Genomic DNA, 21,590 nt, shown 5'->3' with positions numbered 1-21,590 from the left:
CGTCACTATGAGAGCGCTGAGGGCGCAAGAGATGCGAGGAGAAGACACTCCGTCCACCCCCAGAACCACGCAAGGCTGCGGCACACAGAGGCGGCCCGAGGCGAGCCCGACAGGACATCCCGATGGGAGCTACGGGGAGAGGGTGGACCCGCGAATCAGCGGATTTGTTTGCAAAAGGCCCCGATCACACACTGAGGGGCTGCACTTTATCCAACAGGCATCTCTAAGAGACCCCGTGGACTTCCGCTCCTGAGAGGCAGTGTGAAGAAGGGACCAGGCAGACGCGGGGAGCCCGTGATGAGCTGCGACCACGGTCTGAGGGCCGAGTACCGGGTGATGAAGACAGAAGTGAGGAAAGGAGTGCACGGGTGGACACCCGAGGACCCCTCTGCTCTCCTCTTGGAGGGAGCAGAAGTAGCAAGGTCTCTACACACCAATTACAGTCTACAGCAGCAGTCTATTCAACACACTGACAGCAGTCTCACACAGTTGGGAAGCAAAAAACACAACTCACATTTAAGTCTCTAAATGTTAAAAAGGGCCGAGAGGGCCATCTGTCTATGACCAACTTCAAAGTAAGTTACCCATTCCCAATATTTAATGGTCCAAAGCAAGCGATTGTAATCACTTCCGAATTCTCCAGAAAATCTGCAAGTACAGACTTTTGCCACTGAAGGCTGTCTCTATTCTAAGCTGCAGAGGATTAGAAATGATCTACCTTGGTCTCTTAACTTTTTAAAAACAGAAACAGGAGTAGCACACACGCACGTTTCTGATGATAAAAAACCATTCTTCCCTCTAAGAGTCTGGAAAACACAGAAAAATATAAAGATGAAGAAAAGGATGACAGGAGAAAAACTTTAATACTAGGCCTTCCTTGGTCTAGTACCTATGGTAAGTGTCCAGATGTTACCATCACAAGGTGAAACTGTGCAGGACTTGGGTTAGCTGGCTGCAGTAGCCTATAAACGTAGGTTACATCAAACACCAAACTGGAGATTGGGGTCATAAGCTACACTCTCATCAGTGCTTCCAGAGGAGCTAGTCCAATGACAACTGCTCCAACTATATATATATTTTTCAAACTATATTTTTAATGTTTCATCTTGAAGGATTCCGTCTGGTCAGTTTTTAAAATATATATATAAAAAAAGTGTATGGGAAGATGGTCAATACTAAGAACAGAAACAGATTTGCCTGCAATGCCAAGTTATAACCTTTTTTTAACCAACTGGCAACAGAGTATCTTTTCCAAGAGTGAATCACTTGGTTCTCAAAAGGCTTTGCTGAAAGAGAGAGAGAGACAAGCAGGGTAGGGGGGGTGGGGGGGTGAACAGGTCTCCCCAAGTTCAACGACGTGATGAAAGACTGCTTCAGAAACCAGAGTGCCTGCCGAAACCGCAGTCCACAAGAGTCAGGCCAGAACATAGCCCAGGATTAAGGGCAGACACTAACAGAGGTCCTGCTGTTCAGAGCATGCGCGCGCAAGCATGGAGAGAGGAGAGGCCTATGGCCGAGTTGGCAGTTTTACCTTAAAAAAGAATCCACAGCATACTTTCTGGTCCTCATCAACTTGTTCTTTATCACTTTCTCCATCATACTTTTCAACAGATACATCAGCCTTTTCAGGGGGTTTCAAATCTGAGAGGGAGACTTCAATCAGATTAACGCTCTTAGGAGCAGCAGGCGGGACACTGGGTTTGGAAGGCAGCTGTGCGGGCTGACTCGGGGGGTCTTCACTGGGTGTGGGGTGCGCAACCTCGGAGGCCGGGGCGGCCGGACCCTCGGGGGCCGCAGAGGGTGGGGGCCGGGCCTCCCCGTGCTCCGGAGGCCCCGCCGACCCCTCCTCCTCTTCCTTCACTCCGTCCTTGCGCCCAGACTCCTGGGCCCGAGGCTCTCCGTCGTCGCCCAGACACACGAAGGACCGCGTCTGGATGGGAACCTGACTCGGGGAGAACCTCCGGAGCCGCGGGAGGCTGTCCACAGACCGCGGGGGCGTCAGCGTGCGGTGCAGGGGCGTGATCTTGAGTTCGCTGGGCCTGGGAGTCCTTTGATTTTTGACAGAGAAGGATGCGCTCTTCCTGGGCGCGGCCTGCGGGGACGGGTGGGCCGGGCGGGGCGGGTCGCGCGCAGGCCGGTGCGGGGAGGGCGGCGGTGGGGAGATGACCCAGGCCTGCTGCTCGCGCATGTGCATCAGTGCTTCCTGCTGCAGCGCCAGGCGCCGCATCTCCCGCTGCAGCGCGTGCAGGGACGCGTTGAGCCTCTCGATGGAGCGCGTGTGCTCCAGCAGCTCGCCGTCCTGCGGCGGCTCCTCCGCGGGCCCAGCCGGGCTCCACCGCCCCTCGGGGTCCCCGGGCGCGCTAGGGGCCGGCGGCCACCTGCCCGCAGGGCTCTCTGCGCCCTCCTTGGGGTCCGCCGGAGACTTGCTCCTCGGCCCGTTCGCCTTCTGCGGCTCCTTCTCGCGCGGCCGCTCCGTGTACACCTTCTCGTCCTCCGCGCCCGCCGCCTCCTCCCGCAGCGGGGAGACCCCGTCGCCTTTCTTCTTCACCACGGTGAGGAAGGCCGTCCTCCCCATCTTCTGCCTCTGCCTGGTGAACGCGGCCTCCATCTTCTTCTTCTGGGCCTCGATGGCCCGCCGCTTCTCCTCCAGCTTCATCCTCAGGTGCACCACCTCGGAGGCCAGCAGCTGCGTGGTGTCCCGGCCGTGCGGGAGGCCCGCGTCCTCAGGGGCCGGGGCCCAGGCCACCACGTGGGGAATGTTGAGCTCCGAGCCCTCGGGCGTGGTCTTCTGAGAGCTGCTGCCGCTGCTCTTTCCGTCCGTGTGGTTCAGCTTCCTGAACTTCTGCTCGGCAAAGCTGGTCATCTTCACCCCGGAGCTGGAGGAGGCGCTGCTCCCGGGCTGGGACTTGGTGCTGACCGTGCTGGGACAGGGGCTCAAGGCCTCTCTGGTGCTGCCGGTCCGCACGTCGTAGTCCTGCAGGAATTTGGACGCGTCATCCATGTCGGAGTCCAAGCTCACGGTGTAGTCTCTCAGGGACGAGTCCTCGTCCATGGTTTCCGGAATGTCTTCTGAGGGCACGTGGATGCCCGTGTCCACCTCCGTGGTGTCTGTGACAGGACTCAAGGCCCCTCGCGTGTCCCCCACATTCTCGGGACTGGACTGGCTGCGCGGGACGCCGGCGTTCAGGAAGCTCAGCTCCTGGCTGTGGAGGAAGAAGCCGTTGGCAAGCTGGCCCGGCCTCGGGGTGTGGGCGGGCTTCTCCGTGTCGTGGATTATCTGCAAGGCCTCTTCGATGCTCGGGGTCCCCACCTGGTTGCCGAGCTCGTCGAGAAGCACGCTGTTGTGCAGCGCTCCGTTGGGGAACCTGTAGTGCGTGCTCTCGTTGGAGTTCAGCTCGCCTGTGCTCTGGGGCGCGTAGGTGGTCAGGTCACTGTGAGAGCCCACCGTGCGCTCCTCCGTGATGCCCGCCGCGTGCTCCTCCCCGTCCACCGGCTTGAAGGCCAGGTTCTTCCGGCTGTTCCTGGTTGCGCGGTGGTTGCTCAGGGCGAGCCCGTCATTGCTAAGGGAGCGAGTGATTCCTCGGTTGGAGGTGGATCTCTGCACAGCGTTTTCTTTATCAAAAGAAATATCAAATGAGACTCCATGCACTGACGATCTGAAAAAAAAGAGAAGGCTCTTAAATAACCCCAGAAAAGACAGGATCTGGTATCACTGAGAGATGTGATTTCTTCTCTCTCTCATTTCTCACAATCACATCCTCCTGGGGGTGGAGGCGGGGTAAGGCTGTCAGGACACCTGTCACCAAGGTCACTCCATCCTCTGGCTAGCAACAGGGGTGGTGGGGTGGGGAAGGAGTGCCTCTCGCTGAGGCGAGTACACGGAGAGTGAGCCTCCTGTTTACCTTTTCTCCTTGGGCCATGTCCCTATGAAGCCATCGACATAGGACATAGACGAAGACCTTCTTATTCCTCCTTCAAATGCACGAGAAGAAAAGTCACTGGCACTGTGTAAAACAATTTTAACTTACAGCATTTTACAGACTTCACACAAGGTAAGGAGATGCACACGGAGAAATGAAGACCGTCTTACTGAGAAAAGCGAGCACAGAGAAACAGAAAGAGTCTTCGGTGTGTATATGGAACACTTTTTATTTGCGTTTATTCTCAATCGCTTTCCTGTTAACCACTCACACGGCACTCTCGGGCTTTCTGACACATTACCTGAGGCTGAAGGATGAGGCTGGGGCTGTAAGTGCCTGGAAGGCAAATGGGGACGAGAGTGTGTGAACGCAGCTCCTTCCCCACTGCAACAGAAAAGACACGCAAAATGTCACAGCCTAGCTCTTTCAGACGAATCTAACATACGCAGCTGAAGTCACAGACACCATCGCCACCTCTGACTCTCCATCCTAAGTGGAAAAAAATTAAGGAAACACACCGTTTAAACCAAAGAATGGCTGTGATTATATGAACCTTTATGCATTTTATATTTTTTAGCCCAGGAGCTTGAAATACTACTTTCAAGTACAACTCAATGTCCTTGTGAAATAAGATATGGCACATTATTTTCATTTTATAAGTAGAAAAACTAAGAAAGAAGCTAAATGAAAATCATCAGCTTGAAGTACTTTGGTCGAATCTAAATTTCTAAAAGTGCAAGTATGATCACTTCTTATAAAAGAGCCTGACACCTGCTTGCATGCGGACCTGTGTGTATGTCTCTAACATATTTACATTTCTCCTTATTTAATTCCACTCTATTCCAGTCAATGCAGGGGATTAGACAGTCTATTTCTCAGTTTATGATGACATTTGGCCAAAATTTAATCTTTTTCTTCCTATGTTTTCAGTCCGCCATGGCTTACCTTAGTAGGTGAAACTCAGCACGCCCTGAGAAGGGCTGAGAACGAGCCGGGGGCAGGGCACAGTGACCTAGCTCTCTGTGACCACGCTGCCTTTCAGCTAAGGCAAACCGAGAAGATGAGCAAGCACCGAAGGATTCAGAGGCAAACCTCAATGTGCATCCTACTGCTCAGCGAGCGCCTGCTGCACAGAGCTTTCCAGAAGCCTGCAGCAGGCGCACGCCTCTGCTGTCTCATCAGCTCCCTCGCACCCCGCCCCCACCGTGCACATCACGTGTCCCCTCACCCGTGTCCTCGCTCGTGGGGAAGCCGAGGGACACAACCACGCTGCTCCCCATCACGGGTGTGTCTCGTCCCCTCCAGTGGCCTTCCCAAGCCTCTGCTCTTCTTACACCGACTACCAAGTGTGTCCTCAACAGAGGCACGTTCAGTTATTAAATATGTTCACTCTTTTCTTCTTCCCCAAGTGCTGGCTAAACTGTTGTACGTTCCTGTAACTGCCTCACTTAACGTCTGCATGGAGGGTTTTGGTGTGGGGTAACTCCTGGACACGCTAGTGGCCATGTGTGTGCAGTAGCTGCTACAAATGTCTTGCTTGCCGTCTTCGACTCTTTCCTTGTGAGATCACTCTTCAGGCGCGAGAACACTTGTACATGCGGCTGCATCATTCCCAGAAGAACAGCATTCCCTGAATCCCTCCTCAAAAGTTCTACAGTGGGAGAACTCACACGGGCCACACAGAAACTCAGAGACACGAGACGGCTACACAGCGACCCACTGAGGAAAAGAAGTCAGACAGCCAGCTGGTTATAGGAAGCTCTGCTGGGAAAGAGGAGAAAGGTGGCCACTCAGACACCTGAGAGGCAGACAGATGAGCCCTCCCGAGGGTAAGACATTTACCAGTGTCGGAAATGTAGAGGACAGTCTGTCCAAGTTTCTAGACATAGTAACTGTGGAATAACCTAGTGTTTAAGTGGAAAGTTTAGAAGGTTTTAAAGATTTAACAGGACAAGAGATATGACCTAGGATATTGAGTGTTTTCTAAATTTCAAGGCAGGGAATGTTACTACATAACCAACCCAGGAAAGCACTGAGGAAGTAGCGTGTAGAAAACAATCTCCCATGGGACGCCATAGAGCAGCTCCTGAACCAGTCGTATTCCAGCTTCACCTCTTCCTTCATGGTAAACCTCAGTGACGAGGTTTACCTGAGTGACGAGGGTACGAAACAGGGAACTTAACGGAAGTAAGAAAATCCATGGGGGTAAATCTGAGGGCAGGGGGAGGAAAGTGCTTTCCTAATTCACAGGGCTCTGAAGCTCACAGTGATGAGAAGCCCTCTGAGCAGTGAGAGGGTGGTGAGGGTTCTGTCCACACTGGTCAGGACACAGTGGAGAGAAACTGCTCAGGTGTGAGGAGTGACAGCTTCGGCACGTGTTCACACTTTCAGGTTAAACCAAGAGTTCATGCAGAAACTATTTTCAATTTCTTACTTGTAATTTTAAAAATGTATTTTAAATATATTGGCTTGAATTTCTAAAAAAAAAAAAAAATCACAAAGTACTTCGGTTTTAAATAAAAAAAATCATATATTAATAAATTAGGGAGTCCAAAGTCAATACACATTTTAGTTTCTAAAAAATATGCATTAAAAGTGCTTACAGGATATGCTAAAAAACACTTTGAAACAAATTAATGTCTCTATCACATACTTGGGTCAGAAGTCAGGATTATCCTGATAGTAAATGTTTACCTGGCTTTGAATTCAATTCCTGATATTAAGAACTAAAGCATTAACTATTCAACGGTACAATCAACATTCCATCGTGACCTCTCCATAGCTGCAGGAACTAGCAAACCAAACAGGGAAAACTGTCTCATAGATTTAAAAATCTCCCCTGAGGCCTAAGAATTACCTATCATTTGAGCCTCATATGATCTCAATTATAAACAAGGTGTGCAGCAAGAGTTTAGTTTTAGGCTGATTATTTGGACCTTAGGATAATATTCTCCCGCTTTTCAGTGTGACTCATAAAAGCCTATTTATGAAACATTCAGTTCATGTAAATTTCAATGACACTGACAGAAAAACAGGCTTTAACAGGGTAAGTTAATTGTAACTTATTCAGTTCAAAGTTCAACTGAAACTGTAAAAACGCTCATGTAATGTAGTAATCAATAATCTTGATCTCCTAAGTGACTGGCATGGCCGTCCGGACTCACCCTGGCGTGAGGTCAGAGCTGTCCAGGGCATCTCGGGGGGCAGCATTCGAGACAGGAAGTGACGGCAGATCCTCCACAGGCTCAGCTACAGGAAAGACGAAAACCTCAGAATTAACATCAGCACGTTTCTGCCACCACTTCAAGGATCCTGAACTGCAAGTAAGTGTTTACTCTCAGCTTTCCTTACTCCTTATAGAGAATCATAGTGCATTTAGTTTTCTCCTTAAATTTTTCAAAAGGACAAATCTTCTTTAAACACTTCTTGGAAGTGTTCTGACCTATAAAATTCACTTGATTAAGGCTAAATAGGGGGGGAAAAGGCTTAATATAAAATAAATACAGATAATTAAAAATAAACGAGTATTCAACTTTGCAAAAGCTTTCACAGAGCTTGTTACACATGGTCACTTTTACGTCTACGATATAGTTGGTGTTTTGGTAATCAATTAAAGAGACAGAATTTTGTTGGTTAATAACTAAAACACAGCTAGCTACAGTTTACGTTTTTGCGAATAACTCTCATTTAGCTTTTTGCTTTTGAGACCTAATATAACAGCTGTCGAAGATTTTGAATAGTGGGCTTCACAGACGAGATCACACAAAGCACCGCACGTGAAAACTGTGCTAACAGGAAGAGGTGTAGCACTCTGGTTGTGATCACCGCAGAAGAGCCTGGCTTTCCCGGCCGGCCTTCGCAGGGGCTCGGCGCGTCCACAGGCCTGCCCCGTTACGTGCCGCCTCCGCCCTGGGCAGCTTCGCAGCCGTCCCTGCGTGTCCCACAGCACGCGGCCTGGGCGCAGAGGGCGCGCTGAGGACGCCGCTTCTCCTCACTGGAGTGAGTGCCGAGTTCGCCCCCTACCCCTGCCCGAGTACAGACTTCTTCCTTCTTCTCTTTCATTTTTCCTTTGATTTTTTTTAGGGGGGAAGCGGGTGGGGATGCGGAGAAATAAGGGAAAATACAAAACTGTGGCGGCAAGGGAAGCAGGCCGGTAGCGGGAGGCAGAGCAGTCACGCTGCGCGCGGGGCGGAGCGCCTGCAGCAGAGGGCGCCCCGCCACGCTGAGCGAAGTCCTCCCGGGGTCAGGCTGAAGGTGGACTTGTTCTTTCCCCACAGAAAGAAACCTCTGGTTTTATCATGGAAGCCAGGGGAAAATCTGGTTTGCTTTACAGAAAGTAATAAGTTTTTCTTTTTTTTCTGTTATTTCCAGAGATCTTTATGGTAACTTAGCCCTTTATTTCTTGTTCGTGTCCTTATCATGAGCGATCAATAGACTGTGATACTGTAACAATCACAGAACTTACTTGGTTTAAATATATATAATATACCCAAGCCTTTTCATGGCTTAATGGCAAATTCGGATTACAGATGAGAACCAAGCCATAATTTGAATGGCTTCTGGCCAACAACATTAAAAAACAGGGAACAAAAGCTAAGGATGGGAGTAAAAGATGCAAAGGGAAAAAAGAGGGAAAACAGTTAAAGCTAAAAGTTCCACAACATAAGCCTCCGAATTCAGGGCTATTCTCGCTACCTCCTTTTCCTCCCCTAAGGTATGGCTCACTCAACAGAGAATTGAATGGCTTTAAATATTAAAATATTCAGAATTTATCCAGGCTAACAGCTAGAACATGAAACAGTCACAGGCCTTCCTGTATAAGAACATCAAGTGAGGTTGTTTTAACTCTCCATTCTGTCTGTTAACAGGAACACTGATCACCTCCTTGTGGGTGAGCGACACGGGGCTGGACGAAGGAGGGCTTCACGACCTCGAACCACCAGAAGAGCTCGGCCATGAACACCAGGTAGTTACTCTGAAAAGAGGCAAGAAAGTCAGGAGGAAAATCAGGTAAAGCTTGACCAACAAGCAATGATAAGGAGAATTTTATTCTGTGTTACCTATTGAAATACACCTTTAAATATCAGTCACTCATCGAAATTTGTGATTAAAAAAAGAAAGCAATGAGAACGCTTATAATCTCTATTGGCTGTGTTGTGCGTTACCTTCTCAGCAGCTTTCATCCTCAACTGTATTTCTTTCTCCGATACATTCATTCTCCCCCTAGGCTGAACCCGTCCTGCTGCTGCTGCTGCTGCTAAGTCGCTTCAATCGTGTCCGACCTACTTGGCTTTTAAACAAGCTCAGGGACTTCCCTGGTGGTCCAGTGGTTATGACTCTGTGCTTTCAATGCAGGGGGCTTGGGTTTGATCCCTGGTTGGGGAACTAAAATCCTGCATGCCACGCAGCATGGCCAAAAAACTAAAAACATTTAAAAAATAAGTAAGCCCGCTCGAGTCTCTCCTACTGAGCACAAGGCACAAGCTTCATCCGACTCCCCTCCTCCGGCTGCCCCTCGGCCCGCCCCCGGCCGCACCCTCACCCTTGGCCCCGCCCCCACCCCGCCCCGCCCTCACCTCCGCACAGGCTTCTGTCAGGCGGCCTCCCCCACCCACCCACCCGGTCCCAGCCCTCCACTCCCAGTCCACTCCCGCACTGCACGCAGCCACGGAACTGCATCTGCTCAAGTCACCAACGACTATGTACTAAATCAAACAGATTCTGTAGTCTCCCTTGAACCTGACCTCTCAGTGGCACCAATACTCTCGATCTGTCTCCTCTGTGAAGACTTCCACCCGCCCCTATCAGGTGACTCCGGAACGCGTGACTGTCCTGAGACATGCAATGGCCTTCGAGCATTTCCTCGTGTGTTTCTCTACCTGCACCAATCATCCTCCCCACAACCCTGATCCAGTTCCAGCCTTATCTCCCTGAATGACAACTGCCATCACAGGGAACAAACCAGAAACCTAGGAGTCGCCCCATGCCCCCTTCTTTCTCCCTTCCCACACCAAGTCATCCTCAGGGCTGCAGAGTCTGCACGCTAAACATCTCTGAGCCCACCCACTTCTCCCCATCTTCACCATAATTACTCTGATGCAAATGTTTTCACCGCTTGGTTAGAATACAATCCCCTTTTCTTTGACTTATTAAGTCAAACTTCTCAAAATGCAGCACTCTTTCCCCCACTTTCCCCACCCTTAGGGAAAGACTGACTACAGGTTACAAGTGGTACTTGATCAGGGCCCTCCGCAATTTCCCCAGCTTCATCAAATACCATATTCTCCAGGCTTCCTCCTCTTACCCAGCCAGCTCGATGGTAAAAGGACAAAGCCATGCTCAGCACTCTATCTTCAGTGTTCAAGGCAGTGCCTGGTACGTGACAGATGCCCAATAAATATTTACTGAATGAATGTATAAATGAATAAGTAAACACATAATAAAAAAGGCCAGTCATAGGCAAAACATTGATAGGGAGTATCTCTGGGCAGTAGGATGACTGTGATTTACATTTATTCTTTATACTTAACTCACAGTACACTTTCTAAAGCCAAGGTGTAAAATTATATTTTAAGTACTAGTGCTAGATTCTGCTCTGCTAGTACAATTAACTGAAAGCTGTGTATATGTTTTGAAAAAAACACTTGTTAAGTGCTCCATAACTGTCTGTTATAGAAAATTAATCAGTATTTAAGGACCTTGGTGCTCAACAAAACTACTCATCATCAGGAAAATGCAAATCAAAACCACAATGAGATACCACCTGGCACCTGTCAGAATCGCCATCCTCAAAAAGGTAAGCAATAGCAAGTGCTGATGAGGGTGTGGAGAAAAGGGAAGCCTTGAGCATTACTGGCAGGGATGCAAAATGGTGCAGGCTCTATGGAAGGCAGTATGGGGCAGTACGGAGGCTCCTCAAAAATTAAAACAGAGCTGCCACAGAATCCAGCAGGCCTATCTGGGTACACACCCAAAGGAAACGAAAACAGGATCCTGGACAGAGATCTGCACGTCCATGCTCACTGCAGCTAAGACAAGGAAGCAAGCTGAGTGTCCACGGCGGGTGGGTGGATAAAGATGTGGTATATATACACAATGGAACACTACTTAGCCCTGAGGAGAGAAGGCGATCCTGCCATTTGCAAAAACACAGATGGCTCCTGAGGGCACTGTAGTGAGTGAGATAAGTCAGAGACACACAGTGTGTGGTATGCTGCACGTGGAGTCTAAGGAGCCAGCAGAGAGCAGAGTGGGGGATACAGGGACTGGGGTGGGGCACGTGCTGCTCCGCTGTGCCAGCCCCCGCCTATAAAGTGAATAGGTCCTGGGGTCTAATGAGTGTGGCTAATGACACTGCATCACAGATTTGAAAGCTGCTGAAAGTAGATCCTAAATGCTCACATCAGAGAAATGGTGATGACGTGATGTGATGAGGGTGTAGCAATCACTCTGCAGTATGTGCGTATCAGATCCACACACTGAGCACCTTAGACTTCTACAGTCACGCCTTCCCTGGGGTCTCAGTGGTGACGAATCCGCCTGCTGATACAGGGGACACGGATTTGATCCCTGGGTTGGAAAGATCCGCTCGAGAAGGAAATAGCAATCCACTCCAGTATTTTTGCCTAGGAAATCCCATAGACGCTGTCCATGAGGTCACAAGAGTTGGACGTGACTGAGCGAGTGAACAACAACAATGCGTCAATTACACCTCAGAGAAGCCTACACCTCAGAGAAGCTGGGAAATTTGCTCTAGGCTCCCTGGTCAGACAACCGTCCTAGTAACAGAACTGTACTGTGCTTGGCCACAAGGTGTCAGCACAGGAAGAAATGATTTCCCCAGTAACTGAAGTTTATGAAGAGAATTCCTTTCTGGATCTGCGAAGATTAAACAGCAACAAATCTGTCACCATATTCTAGGAATGATACCAAATTAATTTCATTTAAAAGCTCTTCTTTTAGTTAAGAAGGTTATGCAGCTATAAATTAACATTCTTGAACAATGTAAACAATATCAAAGAATACAAATAAACAGAATAACAAGTGCACAAACTCCTCTTGTCCACATCCTAACACCACAGTCAGAAGAAACCCCTGCTAACGGTTTTGTGTCTCTCTCTGCAGACCTTTTCCTGTGCGTCTATATATATGTGCAGATGTGCATACAGATGGAAACAGCGTTTTAAAAAGAGAGATAAATCACATCACGTTATATATAATGTGTGCGACCGGGTGCTTCTCTTGGTAACTCTTGCGAGCTTTCTGCCTCCTCCTCTTACACAGCTCAACCACGTTCCAGGACACGCCCATCGCGCCCCTTCTAAGACGAGCTGCTCCCCCGTCACCCCAGGGACAACACTAGCACAGCCTCCTGTGCACTTTCATCCGGTCAGATGCCACCAAGTGCAGATCAGGCGCTCAGCCGTGTCCGACTCTTTGCGACACCATGAATCGCAGCATGCCAGGCCTCCCTGTCCATCACCAACTCCCGGAGTTCACTCAAACTCACATCCATCGAGTCAGTGATGCCATCCAGCCATCTCATCCTCTGTCGTCCCCTTCTCCTCCTGCCCCCAATCCCTCCCAGCATCAGGGTCTTTTCCAATGAGTCAACTCTTCGCGTGAGGTGGCCAAAGTACTGGAGTTTCAGCTTTAGCATCATTCCTTCCAAAGAAATCCCAGGGCTGATCTCCTTCAGAATGGACTGCCGCCAAAGTGCCCTCTAAAAAGGGCACACCAGTGTATACATCCAGCGTGGGGGAAAGAGGGCTCATTCCCCACATCCCCACAAATACTTGTTGCTCATGTCAACACACGATGGGATGCCCAGCACCATGGACCAAGCAACTTCTTGAGGATGCAGAATCTTAAAATACTCATTTGAAGACAAAATGTGGTTCTAATAATTTAGCAGAGAACCAAAATAGATAAAGTGACAGTGTTCTCTGCAGACAATTATCTATTTTTTAAATGCCTCATTTAAGAAAATATCTTTATATCTGGATTATGCCCAGAGTAAGTTGATCTAAACATCAAGGTTACATTTTATTTATGGGAAGTCCAAAGTATATGACTTAAGCAAATGTACTCTTACAGTTTAATGTACTTAATGAGACGATTTTTTTCCCTGAGATTATAGTAGTGGCATTTAGAATTTTTAATAGGCAATAATCAGAAAAAGCATTAACAAGATAAATATGAAAATATCTCCCATTTTGGTAAAAATGGTGTAACCATTCAAAATCAATCAAGGTCTTTCTTCCGACGTGTCGGACAGTGGGGAGTGGGTGCTGTTCTGGTCAGTGGGCAGTGGTTTGTTCTGGGAGCAGCTGCATGGCTGGTCATGGCTGGGCAGTGGGCAGTGGTTGCTCTGGGAGCAGCTGCATGGCTGGTCATGGCTGGGCAGTGGGCAGTGGTTACTCTGGGAGCAGCTGCATGGCTGGTCATGGCTGGGCAGTGGGCAGTGGTTGCTCTGGGAGCAGCTGCATGGCTGGCTGGCTGTGTCCCCCGCCTTGTGTGTAAAGAAGGAAGGGGCTCAGGGTAAAGAGGGCAGAGAGCAAGGAGCGCAAGCACACGAGCGGCAGCGTGGCTCCAGGAGGCCCATGGCAGCCTTCAGGGAGGTGGGCACCGTGAATACGGCCAGGCGTCAAGCCTGACACAAGGCTGTTCCTCTCTAACGTTACACAGAAGTGGCGAACTTCAGGCAAGGGCACAGGGGGCGGGAAGGAATTCCGCAGCTGCCAGGAACAGAAAGGCATCACTCCTACCACGGAGCTCTGGAACCTGCAGCTCAGAAGCCATCATGCTTGAGACACGTGTCTGTCTTCACTACAAAGTAAGCTCTGAAAGGACATGGATCTCTGATTGTCTGCTGATTCACCCAAAAAGCCCGGAACAGTGCAAGGTGCTCAATAAACAGCTCTTGGAAGAAGCGCACTGAGCAACTGAGCGAAGCTAGGAGGCCCTGTGACATCGTCCTGAAGCAAGGGACTCGAGCACGGCTGATAAAAGCAAGTACTTTTATTTACCTACTAAAAATTATATATATATACTGGCTGCACTGTGCGGCACGCAGGACCCTAGCTCCCTGACCAGGGGTTGAACCCACACCCCCTGCAGTGGGAGTGCAGAATCCTAACCACTGGGCCACCAGGATATTGCCAGGAGTTACTTCTTAAAAGGTTCATTTCTAGACAACCTTGGTATTTCCTTCCCCCTTTCTTTCCCGAGGTTGTGTCTCAAGTTCTGGCACAGAAGGACCCTTTCTTCCCGGAGCCCACTGCCCTGCTGAGGGCCCAGAAGCACTTGCCGGCTCCTTCTCCACTGCACTAACAACTGCAGGACCACAGACTCACTCTTTGTGTTGCAAAAGCCACCTGTAGCTGACAGTGTGCGTTACAACAGAACACAATCAGCAGAAAAATCTAACCAACTATTTTGACTGAAATTACAGTTAACTTTGTACGCTTAACACAGCTAGACTGTCTCTGCACCTGGCTGTGTGCTTTCCCCACAACCTTCAAGCGCAGGGACCAGGGAGTACCTTTATGGAGGAAGCTGCGTAGAGCATGTCTTCCAGGGTGAAATGGCAACACTGGTTCAAATATTCTTGGCAAAATTCTTGGATCAGCTGCAGGTTATAGAGGCTATCAGCCAGAGACATGGTTTCTTTCAAGCAAATGTCTTCAAATAAGAAAAGAACAAGGATTAATTTTGATAATACACACTTTGGACTCACTTTATAATTAGTAACTTAATACCAGCACACAACTACGTAGAATCTGGTCATCTCTCTCTCTCTCTCACACACACACACACACATATCTATACACGTAGCAGTCACTACACAGACTTAGAAACCAAGCAATCCTTCACTCAACTAACTGCCCTCCTAGAATGACATATAAATGTTTTTCTTAAAAAAAAAAAGCCTTCATTACTTATTAGATATTACCATCTTAAATATCTGTTACATCTATCCACAGTTGAGAAATATTTCAATGGAACACTTACCCTCTAACCTGACAACACCAGGACAGTAAAAATGAATGAGGGCAGCTAACGCACAGCCATCTGAGCCGTCTTTCAACAGATTTTCTACCAACGGAATGCAAGGCAGTTGCTTGAGCAAGGTCTGCTCCTTCCTATAACGAGCCTACAATATAAAAAAGAGATCAAAGTAAGTACTTCAACGTACAGGAAAGACACAGCACCGTAGGCCCCGTGTCAGTAATAACGTGTAAGTCAGCAGAGACAACAGCCACGCAGCCACATCCTTCTCTCCTGAACAGCACTACTAGACCTGTCTTTGCCAACAGCACTACAGTTCTGAAGCTAAGTGCTTAACAGAACGCCACAGGGCTCATTTATGTGAATTCACTTAGCCCAAGAATTTAAATATAAAAGCATCACAGAATGGATTTTCGACATTTGAAATGTCCAAATTATCAGTTCTGTGGCTCTGAAGATGATAAAATTTGCTTTAACATTAGACTTAACTTAGCACGCTCTTGTGTAAAAAGATTAAGACCGGAGCTTAAAGAGTGAGGAGTCATCAGCGTCAAGGGACGGCCAGAGGATGTAAAACTGCTCCTAAAGGAGGCCTTGCAATAAGAACTATCACTCTAAGGAGCTGGAATCAGACCACAAAGAAATCCTGGCTTCTCATCTGAATGCTGAGACAATGCAAATAAAGTGTAACCACTATGAAACTGAGAAAACCCTCCTGGATGAGGTTTCTACCCTAACCCAAAGCAGAGCAAGTATAAGGGTTTCCGCTCCCTCTCAGAAAAGAAGCAGCTCTTGTTTTTTAAAGACTGGCTGGTGCGAGTGATACAAATTTGTAAGACAGTTCCCTAAAAATGAGACCTGCTGTAAAACTGAGAGTTTACGAGAAGGAGCTTCTTAAGTCAGACTAAATACCCGGGCTCAGATCCTGCTCCTGCCACTTCTCAGCTCTGGGATCTTGGACGAGTTACCTGAACGCTCATCTCTCGGTTCCTTATCTGTGAACCGGGGCAGTCACAGTGCCTGCTTCACAGGACACGGAGGACTAAGAAAGATGATGACGTCATGCGCGACATACACACGGGCACACAGCGAGTGTCACCAGAGGTCAGCTGTCTTTAGCTACTAGCTCTCCTCAAGCCAAGAAAAATCATGCTGAAGACTTAATGAAAATTGCACACTGAACTATTAGCAAAATTTATAATTACAGCGGTCACTGATATTTAAATACAAGGTTTTTTTTTTTTAAAGAAATCAAAATTAATTTTTCTTATATCTAAACTGATCATCTCTATTTCATAATTAAAGTATAATTATGAAATATAATACTCTGGTGAGAATAAAAACAAAAAATTACTTACTGAAAGAGATTTACTATTTGGTGGTGAAGTCAGATTTCCTTTAAATGACTTTCCCCAGAAAAGCACACACATTCAAGGGGAAATATTTATTCCTATATACCCCTCACTGGCTACTCAAGAACAAGATTCATGGAACATTTTCCCTTGTGAAGAATTTCAGAGGAGATTGTTCTTATGAATCAGTAGGGACTATAATCTGTATTTAATGGTAGAGCGCACCTATATTCAGGAAAAATCGCATCAGTGCACTAGAGAAATTCTTCAGTTGATTTTGTGTTTTTACATAATCGTTAGTAAGCATCCTCAGTGAGCTGCTGGCGGACAGTTTAAAACTCAAGCATGAAAATCAGGACTGAGGGGGAGTGGCAGCCGGGGCCTCGCCAGCCTTCCGATGCCCCTGTGGCTTCCAGGCCCCTCCAGCCCCACTTCCTTGGGCCGGTAAGAAACAGAATACTATCTCTGGAAATGCTCTACAGTGGCTGGCTCCATGCCAGACTTCTCGGACCTCCAGGGCCCACGGCCGGAAGTGGACTGAGCCGAGCGCCCAGGGTCACGGAACAAAGGACTGAGCTGTGTGCTGTGCTCTGCAGCGTTCCACCGAGGGGCATGGCAACACGCGCACACACGCACACAGCTCCCCGAGGCTGCGGCCACGAGGCCTGCGGTCTGGACCAGACAATCCACAGTTTGCAAGTGGCCGGCCGCAACATCTTCCTGAAGATTACATCCTAGAAGGCCTACCAGGGAAACCAACTTTCAATCTTGAAGTCCTGTGGGTCTCCCAGAACTTCTGGAGTGTGCTCGGCGCTTTACAAACACACTGCTCTTTCTACAAACTGAGACATCTGGCATTTAAGAGGGATGTGTTTTCGATCTTTCAACATTGTGGTGGACTTCTAAGTTACATGTCTGTTTCTGAGGGTGAAAAACATTTAAGTGGTTGAACCCCCAGAGTTCACACTGAAAGATCAACTCTTGTAGTCAAACCAGAACTGAATCTGTTAATAGTTTAGATTCAGTAATGAGAGGGACACAGAACCTGTCACTTTTTTAAATTACACAAACAGTATCCTCTATAGGTCAGGCCAAAAGGAAATGATTCTTTCAAAAAGATGACTTGATAATACAAATAATTTACATGTGCAATTCATACTCACTTTTACTGACATTATTAAAACCAGTACAAATCTATACCCACACTTTCTTCTTACTAGTTACTTATGGTCTGCCAAGTAATGACAGACTAGTTTACACTTTTAATTATCTTTAAAGCGTCTAATCCAAATTTTGGCTAGATTTTTTTTAGGTCTTTCTATTCTGCACTATGATCAAAGACCTTACAATCCAATCTCCACTCGTGACTAATGGAGTTATATGAAATGACCGTATCAGCACGACATCAACAATACAATGACACTCTGCAATGACGTCTGGAGGGTGAGCTGAAGGAGCTGGGTAAACTTACAGGAACCAGTTTCCAAAACCATTTGGAAGGAGACTTCAGAGGAGGCAGCAGGAGAAAAGGGAAAGTGAAAGGGAAAGTGCATCAGCATTTTTTAAAATTAACAAGTTATAGTAAAGTTTCTGTTAGTGCAGCTCCAAGTTTACAGTTCTCAAAACACTTTTAAACTGTTAATGCCTGAAAAGTTAGCTTAAAATATAGAGTTTCCTCATGATAAAGACCACCACCTTCTCCCCGCAACTCCTCTCCCAACATGGATATGTGTTTTTAGGATACCCTGGACCTGCTGCATACTTTGGCAGCAAAGAATTTTATTTCGCGGCTCTGGAACCACACATCATATTAAAAAATAAAATACATAACATGAGAGGGAATAGAAAGATTCCAGGGATGGACTTGCAACCACTGAAATTCTTAAGACATTAGGAAGCCAAGTCTTTGTCCCAAAAGGAAAAGAAGGCTGTTCCATAAGTATATGAGTAAGAGCAAACAGTACTGCAGAATTGAACATGATGGTAATGTCCCTTAATGACACAAAGAGTTTCTTTCAATTAATAGGAAAGAAGAACAGTTGGCAATTCCTATCAATTAATATTTTTATAGAGTCTCTAAAGCAAGTAGCCACTAACACAAAGAGAATATAAATGTTATTATTTTTACTATCCAGGGGTGTCTCAAGGAATATAATTTTATGTCTTCGAGAAGATTAATTTAATAAACTCACAATCTCAGATAACTGAGTAATTTGTGGTTGTTTATATCTCCTAGCACCGTTGTTTTTTTTTCGGGGGGGGGGGGCAGCCCTAAATAAATATTTGTTAAAGTGAACCAAACTAAATGGGGTCTGAGTTAAAATTTGTACTAAACTTTTATGTAGAAAGTTTTTCTTACAGAAATTAACAGTAAAAATAAGACTATTTGGAAAAATAACATAAATAACATACATTCAAGAACTTAAAAAACCTGAAAAAGTCATCTCAAGAATCAGAAAAATACCAGCTTCCCACAAAGAGATAACATTTCCAATAAAGCTTTCTTGCCGCATCAGGAAGAGAAGCCTTAACAGTTTTGTCACATGCATTGTGACTGCTCATTTAACCAAAGCCTCTGCAGCTGCTTCTGCAGGAGCCCTGAAAGGCACAAGCAGGGCAGGAGGCCCGGGAACGTGTCTGGGTTCCCAGAGACGAACAGCAATGTCAAAACGGGAGTCTTCCTGTTTTTGATACTAGAAGAATCCATTACATAGAAATTACTAGGGATTATTCAAAACAGGTGATGAGCAAAGGAGTTAGTCTGTATTTCTTGTAAAATATTCAGTACTTGAATTTTTTACTAACTCAGAAAACTCTGACACAGCTCCCAGTGACTGGAGCTGGGAAATCTGAACAAGTTAACACCACAGACTGGTTGTAACCCCAGTGTACACACACACACACACACACACACACACGAGTCCAGACTGCTACAAATAACTGACTGAAGGATGTAAGGAAGTGGACAGGACACAGTCTCCCTTAGAGGAAAATTCCAAATGATACAGGGGCTCGACCCTTCAGGGAGGGAGCTAACTTCTCTCTTGCAGCGTGGGCTGGACTGAGTGACCCACTTACAAAGAAAACAGTGCTGATGGTGGAAATGGAAACTTGACAAGGAGGGACGTGACTTTAATGAACCAAGTGATCACATGGACACCATCAGTGACGAGCCGTGTTCATGTCCCGCGCTCCCTGATACGAAGTGATGAGGCGTGAAACCACCTCTGTGACGTTCTTCTCTGAAAGCCCACACACCAAATCTCATCACGAGACACAGGAGACAAACCCCAATTCAGGGATGCTGGATAGAACACCTGGGCAGAACAAAAACTGGGAGACTGTAAAGAAAGCCTGTGGTTTAGTCAATATTAATAATCCACCAACGTCACTTTCCTGTTGTTGACAAAAGGGCCATAATTATGACAATAAGATGTTAACACTGGGGGAAACTGGACAAAGTTGTGCTATCTTTGGGATTGCTCTGTAAACTAAGATTATTCCACAATAGTTTATTTCAAAAATGAATACACACAAAATTAGATGAGGGTACAAACTTCCAGTTAGTCATAAGATAATAAGTAGTAGGGATGAAACATACAACATGGTAATTAACACGGCTGCATGGTACATATGAAAGCTGTCAAGGTAAATCCAAAGAGTTCTCATCGCAAGGGAAAATGCTTCTTCTACTCCCTCAACGCCGCATCTCTATGAGGTGATGGAGGCTCGCTAGGCCTACTGCGATCCTTCCGTGCCGTGTGTAAGCCGGACTGTGATGTTGCGCACCTTAACCTTACTCCATGCTTTGTGTCAGTTAGAGCTCAGTAAAACTGGGAATGAGCAAATGAATAGGTGAATAACTGTGGACAGAAATACATGCATTTAAAATAAGAATCTATCAATTCGTACAGATAATACAGATGACAGACTGATAAACAGATGAGCTCAGATTTGCTTACAGTACCCTAATTAACAAACGTGGAAGAAATTGATGGAGCTAGAGAATTACCATTTTGTAGCCACCATAGTAATAGTAACTAAAGTAGGTGTCATCCATAAATGCTAAATCTAGGATGCAGGGAAACGCTGAAGAGGAACAGGGTATTTACAGTCTCAAAGTGTCTCCTCTCAAATTACTACAAAAGGAAAAATAATAACCACGCAGTCAAAAAAATCAAACAATATCTTAACCAACTGATCAAAATTATTTTCATCTAATAGGGGCAAATGGCTATCATGTGCCTCTGGATACAGTCTTGTAAGAAGTATACACCTTACGTCGTATTTCAGTCTTAAAAAGCATAGCTTAACTTATCTGCAAGGAAATGCCAGTAAAAATATCAAATTGAAGGATATTCTATGAAAATGCCCTGTGTTCTTCAAAAATGTTAAGGTCACAAAAAAGAAAAGCCGAGGGACTGTTCCAGATTCAAAACGAAAAAGATACACAATTAAATCTATTATATGATCTCAGACTAGATCCCAGTTCAGGAAACAGCATAAAGTATCGATACAATTGGGGTGACTGACAAAACTGAACACAGATCCAAGTCCGATCAAGCACAGTGCTGACATTAAGTCGCCTGTCCTGTGTCAGTGGGTAGCTTTGTTCTTAGGAAACGTACACAGCAATATTCAGGGGTGAAGGGCCATGATGTGTGCAGCCTTGTTTCAAATGTTTCAGAAAAATGTATACACATATGTATTTGTGTGTGCAACATGTAACACAAGGGCACACATGCAAGCACATGAAATGTTATAAAATGTTACCACAAGGGCCCAGGGTTCCTGCAGACAATCCTTGCAACTGTTTCTAAGTCTGAAATATTTCAAAATAAATGTCCTTAACTTAGCAAGTTATATTAAGTCCACACCAATTCAAATCTTTGTAGGGTCTTGTGTCCAAATGCACAAGACTGATTTACAAAGCTGTTAAATCTGATTTTTACAGTCCTCTTAGACAAAGATTAAAATCACGGTATTAGGTTATCTAACTCATATATAAGTTACTTCAGACCAAATCATCTTTATAAAATATTCCTCGGAGAAAAAAAATTCATGGTACCATCTCTGAATTTTTAAAATGTTTAAATATACACGTACATGTGGAAGTTTATGAGCGCCAACTACTTACTATTTTCACCAACCTTTCAAGTCCCTTACATTTACTACATGCAAACTGAGCATCGCTTTCGTAACAGAATTTAGGAGCCACTCACCCAAACTTTCAGTTTTGCAGACACAGGAGAGAAGGCCCAGGGTAGTGGAGGGCCCGGGAAGGGCAGTGGCAGGACTCTCCTGACCA

General features: G+C 46.5%; 1 protein-coding gene across 2 annotated transcripts in view; it reads right to left on the bottom strand.

Annotated features, from left to right (window-relative positions):
* The window catches only part of CAMSAP2 (calmodulin regulated spectrin associated protein family member 2), a 98,087-nt gene that overhangs the window by 9,957 nt on the left and 66,540 nt on the right, over window positions 1–21,590 (bottom strand). Inside the window, exons 5-12 of one of the 2 annotated variants that reach the window (XM_061383729.1) lie at window positions 17,754–17,786; window positions 14,934–15,075; window positions 14,464–14,603; window positions 8,802–8,895; window positions 7,085–7,169; window positions 4,222–4,304; window positions 3,903–3,972; window positions 1,532–3,656 (exon numbers count right to left, since the gene is read on the bottom strand). In XM_061383729.1, the coding sequence (XP_061239713.1) occupies window positions 1,532–3,656; window positions 3,903–3,972; window positions 4,222–4,304; window positions 7,085–7,169; window positions 8,802–8,895; window positions 14,464–14,603; window positions 14,934–15,075; window positions 17,754–17,786 (2,772 nt within the window). The remainder of the gene's footprint in view (window positions 1–1,531; window positions 3,657–3,902; window positions 3,973–4,221; window positions 4,305–7,084; window positions 7,170–8,801; window positions 8,896–14,463; window positions 14,604–14,933; window positions 15,076–17,753; window positions 17,787–21,590) is intronic. The other variant, XM_061383730.1, reaches the window with a different exon arrangement.

Source organism: Bos javanicus, chromosome 16 (genome assembly GCF_032452875.1).
Source record: "Bos javanicus breed banteng chromosome 16, ARS-OSU_banteng_1.0, whole genome shotgun sequence".
Lineage (NCBI taxonomy): Eukaryota > Metazoa > Chordata > Mammalia > Artiodactyla > Bovidae > Bos > Bos javanicus.
This window is presented reverse-complemented; position numbering and strand designations above follow the sequence as displayed.